General features: G+C 43.2%; 1 protein-coding gene across 8 annotated transcripts in view; it reads left to right on the forward strand.

The window, feature by feature from the left end:
* Nucleotides 1-17,628, forward strand: part of PKP4 (plakophilin 4) — an 83,564-nt gene that overhangs the window by 20,650 nt on the left and 45,286 nt on the right. For all 8 annotated transcript variants that reach the window (XM_027734575.2, XM_027734576.2, XM_027734577.2 and 5 more), the window contains 2 exons: nt 5,215-5,348; nt 15,014-15,126. In XM_027734575.2, the coding sequence (XP_027590376.1) occupies nt 5,220-5,348; nt 15,014-15,126 (242 nt within the window). In that variant the 5' untranslated portion in view covers nt 5,215-5,219. Of the gene's footprint in view, nt 1-5,214; nt 5,349-15,013; nt 15,127-17,628 lie in introns of those variants that run through there.

Genomic DNA, 17,628 nt, shown 5'->3' on the forward strand with positions numbered 1-17,628 from the left:
AACTATTTTTTCTGGAAAATAATTTAAATTATTGAAAGACATTTTTATCAGAGACTAGAATCCACAGAAAACAGTAACAAATTCTCACTGTCATCCTCGTCTGTTAATGTCCCCCAAAAGTTTCCAAGGCTCTCACATTATACTCTTGAGCTACACTGTAGAACCATTTATACCATTCACAAGTCTGTAGTTCTGCAACATTCACCAAAAGATCATTCTAAAACATTTAAATCCTCCAATTCTCATGTATTCTTTGCTATCAGAGAACCTAAGCCTGTAAACTTTGATGTTCAGTAATTTTAAGATGTAGTGAGGTGTGATGAAATGCATTGCACAGAGCAGTAAAATAAGTTTTCTGAGTTTTCGTTGTGGCTACAGAGATCTCGCATCTTCAGTGTGTGGGAACAGCTTGTGAATTAAAAGAGCTGGAATACAGGGAAGCTTTAGGGTGTGTTTCTGATGGTACCTGTGTGTGTTGCCTGATCCGTCAGTGCCCAAGGTTTGCAGAGAGCAGCCTGGGGCAGGACCTGGGATACTGCAGCAAAGGACTGTAGGGCATGAGGGTTTGGACAGACTGGGAACAATGTAGGAACAAAGTCTCCCCTTCTGGGTGACATCTGACTGCTTGGCTGTGACAGGAGAGGCAGGCAAAATAACTATGAACCTAATGTTTTGAGGGATGAAGTCTGATTGCTTGTTTTCCAATAATGCATCAGTTATCCGCACCCGAAGGAGGGAGTAGCATAAGTCCAGGGGGTATCTTCAATGGGTAAATCCCAATCTTGTGTAAGGAAGAAAGAGGTTTTCTTATTGACTTCTCTCAGCTTCTTATTCATACCTGATTTTAAGGCTCTCATGAAACCTGTACTTGCTATTTCCTGTTCCCGTAAGGTGAAGAGGAGAACCTGACTTGACTTTGTGAGTAAGCAGTGCCTGGACAGAGGTGTGGTGGTGGGAACTGGGCCCTGAAGAGCATCTCCCCACTCCTGTCACCCGAGCTCAGGGCCTGACAGGAGGTCAGGGTGAATGAGCAGACTCATTTGTTAGCTCAAGTATGTGCCTAAGTGTTTGTAGGATCAGAGCCAACAGTTGTCTAATCTTGAAATCGAGATTAGAAAATGAGTAACGTTGCCAAGAAATGTGTTAATTGAAGGAACAGCAGTTAAAACAACTGCCTGTGTGGAAGGGTGTAGCTCTCTAATTACATCTCTTAACACTGAGATAGATGCACATTTAACACTGACACCTTCACTAATAATTAATTTGATTGTGTTTTATCTGGGTGTTGTTATTAGTTACTCAATACTGGGTATATTTTCTGTTCAGATGAATTAGCACACCTTCTAGCCACTTCAGATGGATGTCTTCTGGACTAGTTTGTTACAGAAATGTCCTACAGGTAGGCTGAAAATTTATTCACAGTGTTGGGGTGAGAAGGAAGTGACAGAGAAAACCATGGAAAAGAAAAACTGAGATTGTCTCACTGCTGTGCTCATTATATAGTATTTTTGTAGGTTTTAGTTGATCCAGTTTTAAGCATTCATGTAGACAACATACTTTGGAAGTGATCACTTCTAAGGAAACAGCACTGCATTTTTGTAGTGCATGGTACATTTTTGGGGTTGTGGCACATCACAGAAGCTTGAAAAAGTTAAGTGCTTTCTTTAAAGTGCTTTCCCTCATGTCTTAATGAAATGAAGAAGTCTCACTTGTTTGATAAATACTGCACTGATTTCAGTGTTATAAGACATAACTTATCTTTTGTAAACTGTAGTTGGACCTTTGGAAAGAACTGGAAATACAGAAGTATGGCCATGATGGCATGTTGTACTGGCTTTGGCTTGAGGTGGAGTTTCCTTGCTTTGCTTTGCTTGTGCGTGCAGCTTTTGCTTTCTCTGTTACACTGTCTTTATCTCAACTTAGGAGTTTTTGCACTTTTTAATTCTCTCCCCGTCCTGTGGGAATGGGAGAGTGGGGCTGAGCTGCTCACCAGGTTAAACCACAACACTCCTAAATAGTTTTTAAATTGATTTACAGCTGCAAACATGCAGAACTCTGCATAATTGAGAATGCTGTGCTGCTTTATTTATTTTTTAAAAACTTGGCTTTATTGTCCTGTATTTTGTATTTCTCACCTGGAAATCCCAAGCCAAGCAGGCACTCCCCTGTTACGTGCAAGTGGAGACATGTTGGAATGTATGGACCAGCAAGCAGCCCTCTTCTGAGAGAAGCCCATGTGTAACTTGTGAGAGTTTTTGAGATTTGTCCTTTTGATTGCTTAGCAAATGTTTCTAAATGAAGGAAAAGCTTGACTGGGTAGTTTTATCACTTCACGATATGCTAGCAAATTTAACAGTTCATTTACAAACCTGAAACACTGAGTTGTAGTAATAAAAGAACTGTGGAAAGTGATATAAAAGATCAGGTGTGACACAGGGAATTGTGACAAGTATTCTGTGCTTCTTTGGGTTATTACTGCTTAATGAAAGAGTTGGTTTTTAGAAGTAAAACCTTAAAGGAACAATTTTCGTTTTCTAAAACCGTGAAGTTGAGTCTTTGACTTTTCAAAATGCTATTATACAGCTATTAGAGTTGGTTTTTTATTCCACTTACTTGATTGCTATTTAATGGGTTCTGTAGAAGCAAGGTCCTTGAAGCTTCAGGGGTGCACCCGCTTGACGGGCAGCATGTGACAGACTCAGTGTGGCAGCCTTTGTATCTGCAAGCCTGAAACCAATAAAAATAGTGTTTCAAAAATAGCCGGATATGTCTGGTTATTCATTTGTGGCACCTTGGGAACCAAGTAATGTTTAATGTCGCTTTATTCTCAAGAGTGAGTTCTGTTCTAGTTGCAGGAGCTCACCACGGTCTCCCTCGGCTGCGCACACCCACGGGCACGTGGAGCTGGGGCTGAGGGCAGCTGGATCAGGAATTCCCTGTGGGAGCCTCCGCTCCCTCTGCGGCTGAGGCGGGAGGGCCTTGCTGGGCCGTGGGGTGCCCTGGCTGTGCTGGGAGAGGAAGGAATGTGCACCCTGGGCTGCAGGGGGTGGACATGAGGAGGACAGTGTGCCTGGTCCTTACAGTGCCATGTCTGTGGGAAGGTGAGGGGAGATCCGTGTCTGTGGGAAGGTGAGGGGAGACCTGTGTGTGTGGGAAGGTGAAGTGAGGGGAGACCTGTGTGTGTGGGAGGGTGAAGTGAGGGGAGACCTGTGCCTGTGGGAGGGTAAGGTGAGGGGAGATCCATGTCTGTGGGAAGGTGAGGGGAGACCCGTGTGTGTGGGAAGGGGAGGAAAGGAGAGGGGAAGGAAGTGCAGTGGCTCTTGGTGTGGCTGAACCAGCGTGCTCTGGTGTCCCTGTGCACGTGCTCTGGTGTCCCTGTGCAGTCCTGACACTAGAAACCTGGCAGTGCCACGTTTGTGCAGTTTCATTTTCCTTGTTCCAGAAGATAATTGTGATAGCGATGTACAGTGAGAACAGGCTGTTCATACAGACTCATTTCAGGGTATGGGGCAGCCTCCCTGTGCTACACCTGCAAGGTGCTGAGGGGAGGAGAAGTGCTGCCCCAGAAGTGGCTGATCCTGAGTTGGGCTCCTGCTCTGATGTGTTTGGGAAGCAGCTTTTCCTTCTCCTTTTGCCATGGCAGAAGCTGGTGGGTGACCAGGCTCCTGGACCACATATTGTCCCCATGACTGCTCCACTGCCTCTCATCACTCACATCACTTGAGTTCCCCTGAGACTGTTTGAATCCCTCAGTGACTGATGTGAAACTGCACATGAACCGTGTCACCAGCATTTTTAGCAGACAGGAACAGCGTGGTTAATAAAGACCCTGTTCTCGGTGAGGCTCATGGGCCTGAGCAGGAGCCATCCATCTCACGGTGCACATGCCACTGTACAGGAAGCAAAATGAAAGTACTTGTCCTTACACCGTCCCTCTTCAGTGTCTGCTCCTCCTGTGTGCCCGAGCCTGCCCGTGGCAGCACAGCACTCCTCTGACAACACTGTGCTTTGCCTGTGCGAGGGCAGAAACCTCCCAGGAGGCCAGTGGTCCTGTAGAGTGTTTCCAGAAGAGATCCCTCCAGGGTCAGCTCAAGTCCCCTTCCAGCCCAGGGAGAAGGAGGCAGCCCTGCAGCAGAGGTGTGCGCTAACCTTGTGGGTTGCCCTGTCTCTTTATGGCAGTGGGTGCCCTGTGCTCATCCGGGTGGTCATGGCTAACACAGCTCTGGGCTGAGGGGTCTCATGGGTCCATCCTCAGCCTTGGAGCCCATTTGCAGCATAAGCATCTCCTAACTCTGTGTAAGGAAGGGAAGGGGGAAGGAACTTGTGTTCCTATTTGTCTGCTCTAGGAATATTGAATGAGTTTGTTCTGAAAATCTAAAATGAAATACGGACTACTTGTAACATTAGACCTTACAAGCTTTGTTTTCTGAAGGAAATTATAGCGTGGTATGTGTGCAGAAGCAACATGAATGCCACCTTTAATAGTTTAACGCTATTTTCAAAGCATTAAACACATTTCATAAGTATTTCTGTAATATTAGTTAATAGTGACTTCGATAATTGAACAAATAAATTGCTTTTTCCCATGGACTGGAGTTTTTAGTGCACTGCCTCTGCAATAGTGCAGCTTGGGATTCTTGGATGCTAATCCTGTCAGTCTTTTCCAGGCTATCCATAGCCCAGGGCAATTGCTTTAACTTTGGTATTTTAATTTCCTCTTTTGCAAAAAGAGCACTAGAAGCGTTATTTCCATTAAGTTTTTATTACCATAATTAGTCTCTTCCATGGTTTGCTCCTGACAGCAGAGCATTCTGCTGTTATGTGTCATTCTATGCTGAAAACTGCACGTGCTGAAATGGTACTGATCCTGGGCATTCTTAATGGTTAGCACTACTATTTTTCATGCATCTTGAATTTTGCTTTTTTAATAACCAGCACAAAATAGTGTTTTTAATAATAATCATTAAATGTCGTGCTGCTTGCTTGCTTCTGCCCAACCCTTGTGTTCTGTGGGTGATTCTGGTCTCTGTTAGTGAAGGTAAAGCACAGTCAAAGCAACATACATTGATATTAGTAATGCAAAGTTCTCTGCTAACTTGGTTAAGTTTGGGAAGTTTTTAGAAAAAAGTATAAGATCATTTATACTCCTGAAAACTTGAATTTTAAACGTCACTGGCTCAAAATGTAAACTATCTTAAAATCTTGTTATTGCAGGCAAGATGCCAGCCCCTGAGCAGAGCCCGATGGTGGAGGAGGGGCTGCCACAGACAGCGCAGGAGACATCAGCGGGCCCAGGCATGGAACCAGAGGCTACTGCCACCACCATTTTAGCTTCTGTAAAGGAACAGGTATCTGCTTTGTTTGCAGCAATTTGTCAGTTCACAGTGTGTGTGGAGTTAACAGCTGTCTCTTATTGCACTGCTGGAAAAAACACCCCTGGTTTTTTTCTATGGCGTGTTGCCCAGCGTCACTGTCGTATATTTTGTGTATCAGAGTCTGAATATAAGGGGTTCAGTTACCTGCATTGAACAGAAGCATCATTCTGGTGTTCTGTATCCATTGGAATGTCTGCATTGCGTTGTAAGTCAGACTGGAAATGCAGGTTTAGTGTTGAAAGAAGAAAAGCTGGTGTCGAATGGATGGAACATTGGAACCGGTCCTTGACCATCCTGCAAAGCTGTGTACAGTGCTGCAGAGACCTGCACATACAGACTGGGTATGATTAATTGCATTTTATTAGAGAATGGGACTTAAACTTTGAGTTTGGTTTCAGTTAGCAATACCAAGGTACTAAAGTATTTCAAATCTGCACACATTTATGGGTGTGTATCTAAGGTGATAGTCTCTATAGGAAAATCAAATTGTGTTTGCAGTCAAGTTCAGTCTTAATGTGTAAAAGTTATTCAAGGGGGAAAAAATTGCAGTTTTATGAAGAAACATTCTGACCAAAGTTTTTGTTGGTGCTTTGGTTTTGGGTTGGTCTTTTTTAAAGAACACAAAGAGAGAAGTAACAACTTGGCTTTCATTGTATCAGAATGAGAAATAACGATGATCTTTCTTGGCTTAATATGGAATTTGTAACATCTGAATATCAGAAGAAATCCACTTTGCTGTCTCTGTTTTGCAACTTCCTTTAAGATGAATAGTGCTTGATTCAAGATGGTAACTCTGAATGCAAACACTTGATGTATTAGTTCTCGTGTGGTCCCATAATAGTGTCCGAGCTGTGGTTGCTGGGATCTCCAGGGATCTCAGTGCCCAGAGCAGTGCCAGTGCCAGGACTGTGGTTGCTGGGATCTCCAGGGATCTCAGTGCCCAGAGCAGTGCCAGTGCCAGGACTGTGGTTGCTGGGATCTCCAGGCAGGATCTCAGTGCCCAGGGTGTCTCTGCACTGCTGCAGCAGTTGTGCTCACTCTGAGGTTGCACTTAGGGCAGCACTGCCTGTAACAACCTCATACACGAGTGTGCAGTGAAAAGCATTTGTTAGTATTCCCTTGCCTACCCAAGCAATGTTTTTATATTTTATTAGTCTTAGAGAAAAAATGATAATGGAATATTTCTTCATTTTGAAAATGAGGTTAAAACTTCTCCCCCTTTCCATTCATAAAAAGACTATGAAAAGATACGTGGGCTACTACATCATTAAATTCTGATGAAAACTAAAAAGTTAAAATTGTCATTAATAGTGTTACACAAACTTCAGAACTGGAGCCTTAGTGTAGAATGTACAGACACATAAAATGAGGGTGAAGGGAGGAAGATGTAAATTGTACTTCACTCTTGGAAGTGATAACATGAAAGCATTAAGAGCCAAACTGTTGCTTTCTGGTATTTTTTCTGTTGATAATAATTATGGACACTGACATGTTCAACACCCTTCCTGTGTGGCAGAAAGCCCAGAACAGAATATTTTCCAGTGCAGTTCTTTACTTTATTAAGCTTGAACAGAAACTACTACACTGTTTGCTGTGGTCCAGCTTCCTTTGGTACAGGAATTGCTGTGAGGTGCAGCAGGTCAGTGTTTGTAAAATAGAGCTGCCACACCCTGACTTAAGTACTTCAGAAGCACTGCAGTGGAAACACAATCCAGGAAAGTCTTTATTATTACTTGTCAAATTGTCCAGATTTTAACTTAATAGAAACTTTTAAAATTACTATAGTAGTTCCGAAATAGATAAATTTATTGAATAACTTTAAGCTTCCTGCCATAGCAGAGATACAATAGCCATGATTATATAAAAAGTTGCACTCATTAGTCTATGAACCCTGCAACCCACTTCTAAATAAACTCTCCGTTTGTTTCTTTTTTCTATTATGCCAAATTAGTTTAGCAACTGTTTTACCAAACTGGAGTGTGTCCCCTGAACTCCAAGCAGACCCTCATTGAGTCAGGTGTCAGGTGGCTGGGCAAATCTCCCTTGGTTATATTTTAGGAAAGAAACGTTTCAATTCACTCTTAGTGTGTAAAATAATAGAACAAGTGTAACCTGTGAGAAATTTAGATTGCTACACCTTTGTACTTTACTGACAAAGCTCAAGTTCCATTTTAGTGTGAAAACACATCCCTCGTTAGTATAAATTCCAGCAGTGCTACCACAAGCCCCACTGGCTTTGGCTAGGGCAGGGGACAGTTCTGTCCCCAGACTGAGTTATTTTGTGGGTACACAGGCAGGTGTGCTCTTGGCTCACAGTCAGGGGAGCACTGACTCGTGCTGGTATAACTGGTATCTCTGGTTAGTGACCTGCCGAGCCACTGAGACACTCACAGGTCCATGGGGCCAGCTGGGATTCCCCAAGGGCACTGAGGGAGCTGCAGAGGAGCTCGCCCAGCCACTCCCCAGCATTTATCATCAGTCCTGGCTCACCAGAGAGCTCCCCAGTGACTGGAGGTGCCACTGTGCTGCCCATCCACAGGAAGGGCTGGAAGTCTCTTATCCATATTAAAAGTAAATAGAGTATTTTCGTACTAAAATAACAACTTGTTAAAAATTGTAGGGGCAGCAGCGTAGCGGTAACTTTTTTAGGGGGTTAGAATGTAGGGCAGCTAGTTGTCAACTGCTCCTGGCATGTTTGTGGAATCACTGCTTCTTTCCATGTGCGAGCTGTACCCTGCTGGATTTGGAATGAGCTGCTGCTGAACTGTGAAGATTAAATTGGATCATTTGGAATTGTGGATTTCCTGCTTAGCATGTTAGTTTTCAGTGATTGGGCTGAGAGAAAAGGTCTCACAGGAAAAAACACTCATCGATGCAATTTTCAAAAGTAAGTGGAATATGCTGATTTTGATGTCTTTGCTAAGAGAGAAGCACTTGCAGCAGTGGCAGGTTTTGTAGTTTGGTTTAGTTGTTATTGACACCTAGAGATGGACAATCTCTCACCTTTTCTTTTGTTAACCAGTGACAGGGTAAGAATGATTGGATATGCTTTCAGATGGATAATCATAAATCCTTTGGGTTTCCCTTAGTGTTTTCCTAGAAGTGTTCTACTGTTCAACACTTCAGCAAAATCTTTTCCTTTTGTATAAGTGTATTGAACCATATTGTATAAATAGAGAACTTGAAATTTGCTTTTTTTTGCTTCTTTATTGTTTAAGTACAATTTTTTCATGTAGTTATTGAGATTTTTATAGTTTATGGTTTCTGCTGTTTAGAAGCATTTCTAGTTTCAGTGAGTCAAGTCTGAGAAGCCAACTTCCCAAAGGTTGTATTCTAGGACAAAATATATGCCACTCCTGTCTCAGGTGAAATGGCCAACTCATTTCCTTAACCAAAATTCTCTGTACTCCTTTTTCCATGCGAAGGTCTAGAAGTTAATTCTCCTGTCTCGCGTGTACTGTTCGGCTTCTGAGGAGAAATTCCCCTGGTGGAAGAGCCTGCCCAGAAGTGTGGGTGCCCTTGAAATACCCTGGGGCAGTGACACCCTTTGTAGCACCCTTAGTGTGGGTAAGCAGGCTGTGTGCTCGGCAGTGGCTGAGCCCCCGTGCCCAGCTGGCAGAGCACACTGGGCTCCACACCGATCTCAGCAGCCCCAGCGCTGTCACGAGGCTCACAGAGGATGTGTCAGAGGCAGCCAGGAATGCCTCCAGTGCCATTCTTCCCTTCTGACACTGCCATCAGTGAGCTTTCTATGAACTGCTGAAAGTCTGATCCCTCGTCAGCTAGAGCAGCACTAAAGTGTTGTACCAGACTAGTGAACAATGCGGGCATAAAAGTATTAAGGGCTTTAATGGTCTGCTGCTGTTGAATGCAGAGTAAGTGTGATCAGCCAGTAATTGTAGCTATGTCATTTCACATCCTGTAATCTGTGATTCTCTGCACTGCCCAATTTTTTATCTTTTGTCTTCTATTTTGGAAGATCCTGAGATACTGAAAGCATGCAAATGCAGTTGTGTGCGTGAGTAAACTTAATTTTTACAGACAACAATTGAGGTTGCTCTTATATGGTTAGTTAAAAGTACAGGTTTTTTCTGAAATAGATTCTGGTAGAGAATTTAAATATCAGGTCACTACAGTATGGCATTCATGTTGGAAAATACAATATGTTTTTAAGTAGTCGCTTGATCTCACTCCGAATTACAGCAACTTGAAATGTAGCACTCTGCATAGATCAGTGCAGGAGATTTAATGTGAAGGAAGGTACAAGTGAACTTAATTTTGTTTGTCCTCTTCTTCATTGCATGTTTGTATCATAAAAATATCTGAAATGTTGTTGCCTTTTCTGTAGCACTGTGTGAACTTTCATAGGCGATGGGAGTTGTGTGGCTCTGCACTGTGTGTGGCAGTGAATGAGAAATAGTAAATGCGAGGTAAAATATTCCTCTCAGATGTGGGCTGCACTTTCTTAGATCAGCAACTTGAGCTATTGAAAGAGTCTTAACTCAGTTGTTCAACAGGCAACATTTTTGTGATTAGGAACACATTTCATAGTTCAGCTGACAATTACCTTGGTCGTGTTTCACAGACAGTGACATTTGGTGGTTGAAGCAACTTAGCATATGCCAGTGTTACTGCAGCTTGGAGTACCAGCCCATCCGTGTCCTGTCTTCTGCCACAGCAGCCCCTGACAACTGACCAAGAAGCTGCAAGAGATGCATCTGTCTGTTAGAGACATTGTCTCCCTCAGCTATCACAGCTGCCCAGTCTGGGTCTGACTAGCCAGGCATGAACCACCAAAAGGAGTCTGTGACTTCACTGCTTGTGCCATTGCTGCTTATTCTTGCAGACCTGTCACCACAAAATCTTCCATTAGCCACCTGGACCAGCCTTTGTTCAAAGTTTCAAGTTGTTGGTGTTTTGCCAGGAGTATTCACAACAGGGCAGGAGGAAAGTAATTTTTGATTTTTTAGCATTGTAATCTGGATTCCTCATTCTCATCCATGTTACTGCAGGATGAAAGTTCCTCATTAACAGAAATTAAAAGGGTGAGTCTGCAACATGGTATCATGATGGGATGCAGATAGAAGGCACAGAATTGCCTCTAAACCTTCTTTTATTTATTATCCAAAGCATGCAACAGGAAAACAAGAGTCTTCATGGTCAGTCATGCAAACTGCATTCCCATTACTTACCCATTGTCAAATATTTGCTGGCAATAGCCCAGCCCAGCGTGTTGGTGGTTGTTGTCCCTTGCCAGGGAGCCACCAGCCTGTCAGAGGCACTCAGCTTTCACATGGCAAAAGGATTCAGTTGTCAGGGTTGGTATAACTGGTCTGGTCTGTACCTTGCGGCAGGGATGTGTCATCTCGAGTCAGGTCTCGGCATCGCTGCCAAGGAATTACCAGGGCACGTGGAGCTCGCCAGGGAAGAGCTCGTGGTCACCTGGGGTGAACACCACAACGTCAACACCCCATGCAGGCTTTGTCCCTCCTCTGAAAGCTTGAGCCTCCAAAAGGAAATGACACAGCTCTAAAATGTGCTGGGCTCTGGTTCTCACTCCTGGCAGCCTGTGTGCCTGCAGCCGGTACAGCTGCCTCCCAGAGCAAGCTGCTGTGTGCTTCCTGCTCTGAACCTGCAACTGTGGTTAAAGCTGTCATTTTCTCTTGGTTTGTTTTAAGAATTATGGTCTGTGGTTTTGCGGTGGAATTTAGGTTCTGAGCACAAAACCTGTGTTTTGATAAGATAATTAAGTAGTTACTGCTAAAGGGGTGAATAGAATTACAGGTTAGTTTTTTTTCCCTTGATGTATATTGGATAGTCTTGGAAAAAAGTGGTTCTGGCCAAGCCAGAGTAGTGTGTCTGTGTGAGGAGATTTGGTTGCTCCTTGGAATGCAGTATGACAGCGTGTTCTGTGACCTGCACCTGTAATTTCAGTATGTGCTTGCCACATGGATATTCTGCTGCAAATGCTAATAAGCTTATTAAGAGTTGTCTTTGAGTCCTATGATGCCATTTTGTCATCAGGCAGTGCTGTAGTAGGCAGTGGGTTGTGATTTGTGCCCAGGGCAGCAGCTCCTCTGTGCTGGGAGCTCCCTGTTTGAGGAGCATGCTCTCCCACTGCTCCCAGAGAGCTGACCAGGGAGACAAATTCCAGGAGATTCCTGCCAGAACCAGTGTGCTGTCTGATAGATACACACCATGGGGGGTAGGTCATTCAGAGTGGTATCAAATGTCTTTATAAGGAAGCATAAACTAGGAAGGTGATCGATTTCTAATTGATTAGGACTTAGTTTTCTATAGTAATACTATGATTTAAGCTAAAAGAAAAAAGGCTTAAAGCATTGAGGCATTCCAGCTTGGTCCAGATGGGACCTCTTGTCTATTTATGCAGGTGCTTAATACCTATCACCTCCAGCTGCATATACCAAATTTAAGAAGACACACACAAAAGTCAGCACTTGTTTCAAAAAGTCTGTAAACTCCTGCTTTCCTGGGCTCCCAGGCTGCCCATGCCAGAACGTACTCACACTACAAAATAGAGATGGGTTGGTTTTTTCTGCTGTGCTTGCACTTACAAAAGCACTTGAGATCTCCCTGAGCATCAGAGTGATTTCAAACTGGCAGATGAGTTACCCCTCTGCTGCTCAGTGCACTGTGGGGCTTGTGGGCTTTCTGGTCAACACCAAAACAGAGGGATGAAGAACAGTGTAGGCAGCTGATGCTGTTGGTCCAAACTCAGCAGTGCAAGTGCTTCACAAGTGGCTGAGCAGGACTTGGTGTTTTTTTCTCTTATTTCTCCTTAACACAGGTTTTGTGATAGAATTGAGTGAGTTTTGCTTTTTGAACGTAGTATAAATAAATGAAGTAAAATATATTGCTCTGTTACCCATTTATTCCATTCACCACTCCCACTCTCAAGAAAAGTTGAATTACAGTTGTTTTGTTTTAACTGGCTTTGAAGTTTTGCAGTGTGGGGCAAAAAACAGGGATTTTTACTTAAATAGGCAATTTGTTACTTTGGATGTTATGCAACAAGGGGTCTTCTAGAATAATGTGTTCACTATTGCTTCTGTATGTAATGAAAAGGCAGATTAATAGAGGTTGCTTGAATGGAAGCAGGTAATGGCTAGCATATGTTTTACTTTATTCATCTAATTAAAAGATTGGTAAATAACAATTGGTTCACATTCAGAGTTTGCATCTGTGACATTGCTATTTGAATATTGGTTTAAGAGTAAGGAACAGGAAACAGCTTTAAACACAGGCTAAATGTTTTCTGTTATTTCTGCAAACAAGCAGCACAGTACTGTGTATTTTGAAGGTTTGTGTTTGTTACGTGCTGTACAGTACACCCATCATTTAATCTGGAAGAAGCTTGTCTTGCTGACATTTGCTCCAAAACTTGCAGAGCTTCAGCATCTGAATGGATTTTTTTTGAAATCATGGCATTCTCTGCTAGCATGTGAATGACATTCTGGAGAATCAGCTTTTAGATGGATGTATCATCTATATTCTGACTTAGAATTGGAAAATAAATTATCATTTATGAATTTCTTTGACTTTTTTTGCTTAAGACAAACTGTCTGAATGAGCTGACTGGAGCCTGTGGACCCTCGTGGTATAACATGAAGCTGTATCAAGCCAAGCACTGGTGTCAGACTGTGACAACTGGGTCTCTGTGTCATACAAACCTTTGGATATTCTCCATGCTTTCTGTTCCAGTCACGGGCCCATGAGGTTTGTGGTGGTCTGTGGGTTATCATATTTGTGAGGCTCTTCATCTCAGGTCTTGGAATTAAAATGATTTAGCTGTAGAATTCTGTTTAAAAGCAGCTTTAAATAAAATCCGAGTTTAGAACATATGTCTGAAATGCTCTTTCAAATCTGAGCATCCACTGTGCCAAGCTTTTCCAATGCCAGGGCTTGCCAGCAATGCCAGCCTCTTGGCAGGGGTGGCCAGGAGGAGGCTGAGGGCCCCGGTTCCCCCCATAACTGCAGTGTATCCCCTGCTCCCCGAGTGGAGCAGCAGCAGAAAAGCACAGTCTGCTCTGTGGGTGCTCCTGTGCGGGGGCAGTGCTGGGAGAGCTCCATGTCCTGAGTGCCGAGCCTGGGGTTGTGGCCAACATTCGGGATGTGAGGGTGTGGTTATTCGGTTTGGTTAGGGAGCTCTCCAAGTGTTGGGAAGTGTCCACAATCCCTCGTATCCTCTGGGAGGGGCAGGAGGCTCTGTTTGGAACAGCCCGTGTGGGGAGTGGGGCTCAGACTGTCCGGAGCAGCCTTTTTGGTTCTGCCATCTCATCTGGTCGTTCCGGCAGGAGGGCACCTGCTGTTTGCCCTGGCCCTGAGCTGCCTTCCTGAGGAGATAGGTGCCAATTAGTCTTCTTTTGCGGGGTTCTTGGAGGGGATCTCCTTGTGTTGTCAGTACTACTTCTGCAAGGTAAATCTTGGGGTTAGAGTACCTTTTCCCTTCTGTTACTCTGAGTCTCCTGTGGAAGTCCTCAAGGCAGGACCTGGGAGCAGAGGTCCGTGGAGCAGAGGTCCTGGGAGCAGAGGACCTGGGAGCCGTGGAGCACTGCTGAACCACCCTTCATCTTGCTGAAAAGGGAGTGGAAGGAGAGCCATTCATGAGAGGGGGGTGGTTCAGCCCTGTTTGTGTGATGTGAGGTGTGAGGGAACAGTTGTCATGAGCTGTGATCCCTGGCACTGTGCGAGGGGGAGAGCTCATGTGCAGTTCCATTGCATGAGTTACACACAGGGAAAAACCTGGTCAGTAATTTGAGCTGTCAAGTCAAAGGAGTGCTCTGTGCTGTACTTGACCTGTATGTAAGACTTGCTTCATCAGATCATTAAATATTTGTGTTCATCTATTTTTATATAGCGTTGAACAGTTTACAAACTTCAGAGGGTTTACAATATCAGTTTGAAAAATAATGTGATTGCTCGATAGAAGCCTTTTCTGTGGTTCATAAACGCTGACTGTGGATGAGAACACCCCCAATATCCCTTGATGTGGCACAGTCTCATTTCAGAGTGCTGTAGGAAATGGTTCCAGGTTTCAGTAACACCCACCCTGTGCAGCACTGGTGTCCCGTGTCACATTCCACAAGCCTGTTACAAAGGCTCAGGTTTGGTACCTTTGACCAAGAAATGTGACAAAAGCTGAACTCAGGTGAAATAGCTCATCTGTACCCTCAGCCAGTTTGAAATGATAAATGTTAAGGTTTCCAAGTACAGAAGTCAGAATGTGGAATAGTTTAGGATTTGAAGGTTTGTGATTGTAAAGGTTAGGATATGGTATTTTCCAGTTTCCTTGTTTATAGATGCAATTGAAGACTGACTTTACAGGCACTGATTTTGTTAGATTGTGGGAACATAAGGAGACACAAAAAATTTAATTGCAGGAGGAATAAAATCCAAAAATGCTTAAACATGTTTTTCTTTTTGTAACAGGTGATAAATCAATATTTGCATGAATCACTGATTTAAGGAACCATTAAATTTCCACTTTATAGTTTATTCCCCTAAGGAAGAGTCAAAACAAAAAAACATGATTGTGATGAATCAGTGATTGTTTCAGAGTTAATCTACACCCATTTTTTAACATCAAGAATGCTTTTCTTTTTATTTTGAAATTTCAGGAGCTCCAATTTCAAAGACTTACCAGAGAACTGGAAGTGGAAAGGCAAATTGTGGCTAATCAGCTAGAGAGATGTAGGCTTGGAGCAGAGTCACCAAGTGTCGCCAGCACAAGGTACAGGTCCTGATGACTTTACTTTCATTTGTCCCATAAGTTAAAGGCTTTTTAGTGGTACTTATGTCCTCTTCATATATTTTCACTGGTAGCTATTCACCTCCATTAACGTCCAAAGTATTAAAAAAATGCGGATTTGCTGTGAAGAGTTACGGGACAGTTTCAAGAGGTCTTCTAATAATTGATTACATTTTCAATAGAATGTGTGGTTTAAAGCTTTAATTTCTCTCTAAATATGTTAAATTTTACTTTTTAGATTCAGCCCAGGAGAAATAGAGTAGACTTACACATATTTGTGTCAAAGTAATGATGCTAGTTAAATGCAGTAATCCAATTATTTATTTTTTGCCCTAAATTACCTATCCAGTTTCATTCAGCTTTTCTGAAACTGTCAGTCATTACATGTGTTTTCAGGGAACATCTTGCTATAAGTATGTAAATAGTGTGAAACATTCCTCATGTATTTTCTATGCAATGACCGTAGCTATGGCAAAGCATTTGTTAGTGTTTCAGGTGTAACGAGTATTCTGATTATTTATTTATTTTAATTCCCCAGCAGTCTTTGTAAGTCTAAATGTGTTTGAGGACTCACTGATCTCAAGCATGTGAAATGAATCAGAAAGCCTCGATAACATGTGTCCTTATGAACCATTTGTACCTGCAGTTTGGGTTCCAACAGAGCTTCTGCTGGCGTGGATTTAGAGTGTGCTCTGAACATTAGTGTTTCTTGCCTTAAGTACTGTTTGTTTCTGGATTCCTTCAGCAGTAAACCTGGGTATCATTCTGAAATGTTTCCCTCTGTGGTCATAGTAAATATTTCTGCAAATTAAATGGAAAGTTGTTCCTACAAAAACTTAAGAAACAGGAGGCAATTATTTAAAAATAGATTTTAAAAATCCAGTGTACCAGCTAACAGAGGTGTTTTTATACATCAAACTACTTGAGGTGTGAATGTGATGCTACATTACTTTTGTGCTGAGGGACATGGGCTTAAAGCTTGGTCTGGGCAATATGTCCTGGCACGTGTGTGGTGTTGGTTAATGCTTTGACTTACTCTGTAAGGGGGATATCCCTTTTAAGAGATGTGTGAGAAGCTGGGGAAAACCAGTATATCTGTGCTTGAACAGCTTTCATTTCTTCACAGACAGTTGCTTCCAGTGTAGTTAGAAGAATTGCTGAAAGATTTAAGGGAAAACAATCTCTTAGAACAGTTTCACAGCAAACACAAGTACAACAGCAAAATTTAGAGCCATGAGAAGATACCTGTGTTTCCCCAAAGTAGGTGATGTAAATGTTTTGCTAAGGCTGACAAGAAATTAAATAAACATGAAGAGGGCATGGAGAAAACTCTTGGAAATGGAATGCTGTGTTGAGAGATGAGTCATGGGCAGCTCACAGCCTGCTCCCAGAAACAGGGACAACTTGGTTTGGGAGCAAGGTGATGTTTCTCCTGACCAGATGAAAGAGTTGCCTGGCAGAGTCTTATATTAAAAACCAAAAATCAAACAACTGCCCCTCCCCATGAAACAATTACAAACCCTAAAAAAGCCAGCAGAACTAAAACATAAGAGTCATACAACTTTTTATTTTTATCCTTTGTTCAAGTTTTCTGTCCCTGAGGAAATCAACAGTGCTTTGTTTCAAAGCCAGTGCTTTAATCTCCTTTATTGTGGTTAAAATGTTTGGGAGCATTCCGTGTCAGAGTCCAGCTGAAGGGTTTGCTGACCTCAGTGGCCAGAGCAGTTCTCTGATTTACCCACTGCTGTCCTGGCCCTGGTGTGGCTCTGCTGCCAGTGATTGGACTGTCACCCCCCAGGGGGCACCTGAGGGACTCCCACCTCACTGCAAGGTTCCTTCTGGTGCTTTTGGTTGTGAGAAATGAGTGTTGCTTTGTACACGTGGACAAAGCAAAGCAAACACAGGTCCTTGTAGGTCAGGCTTGTTGGTCTGTTCCCACCTGTGTTACAAGTGCACAGTAACTGCAGGCAGGGCAGAGGAGCAGCTGATTTGCTGTCCCGAGGGGGGTGTGAAGGATGGGAAGGAGACCTGGTCTGTGGATCCTCAGCGGTTGTAGTGTGATGGGTGGAGTAGGAGGCACTCAATCAGCTGCAGCCCTGGAGTCCAATACAGTTTATTCTTGTGTACTTGTAAGTTACTTGCATGTTAAAATTATTTCTTCTCATAATTAATTTTTATAACTGGGTACTGTACTCAGTACTCTTAAGATATTTCATGGCATCCCATACATTTCAAACTTCTTAAGAACTTGAAATTGCACAATTAGTGTCACATGTGAGTATTAAAGGGCTTTATCAGTGCTGTGCACGACAAGACTGGAGATAACAGAGTGGGGAGTCAGTGTGAGTTTTCAGTTGCCTCCTCTCACTTGTTTTGTGCTGTACCATGCAGAGGTTTCTGTCGGAAGCCGCTGGGCTGTTCAGCCTCCCCTACAGAGGCAATATTGCAGCTGCCATTCCCTCTGTGCTGTGGCTGCTCTGCTGG

The sequence above is a fragment of the Pipra filicauda genome, unplaced genomic scaffold (assembly GCF_003945595.2).
Source record: "Pipra filicauda isolate LSUMZ 115617 unplaced genomic scaffold, ASM394559v2 scaffold196_size3971931_pilon, whole genome shotgun sequence".
NCBI classification, from domain to species: Eukaryota; Metazoa; Chordata; class Aves; order Passeriformes; family Pipridae; genus Pipra; species Pipra filicauda.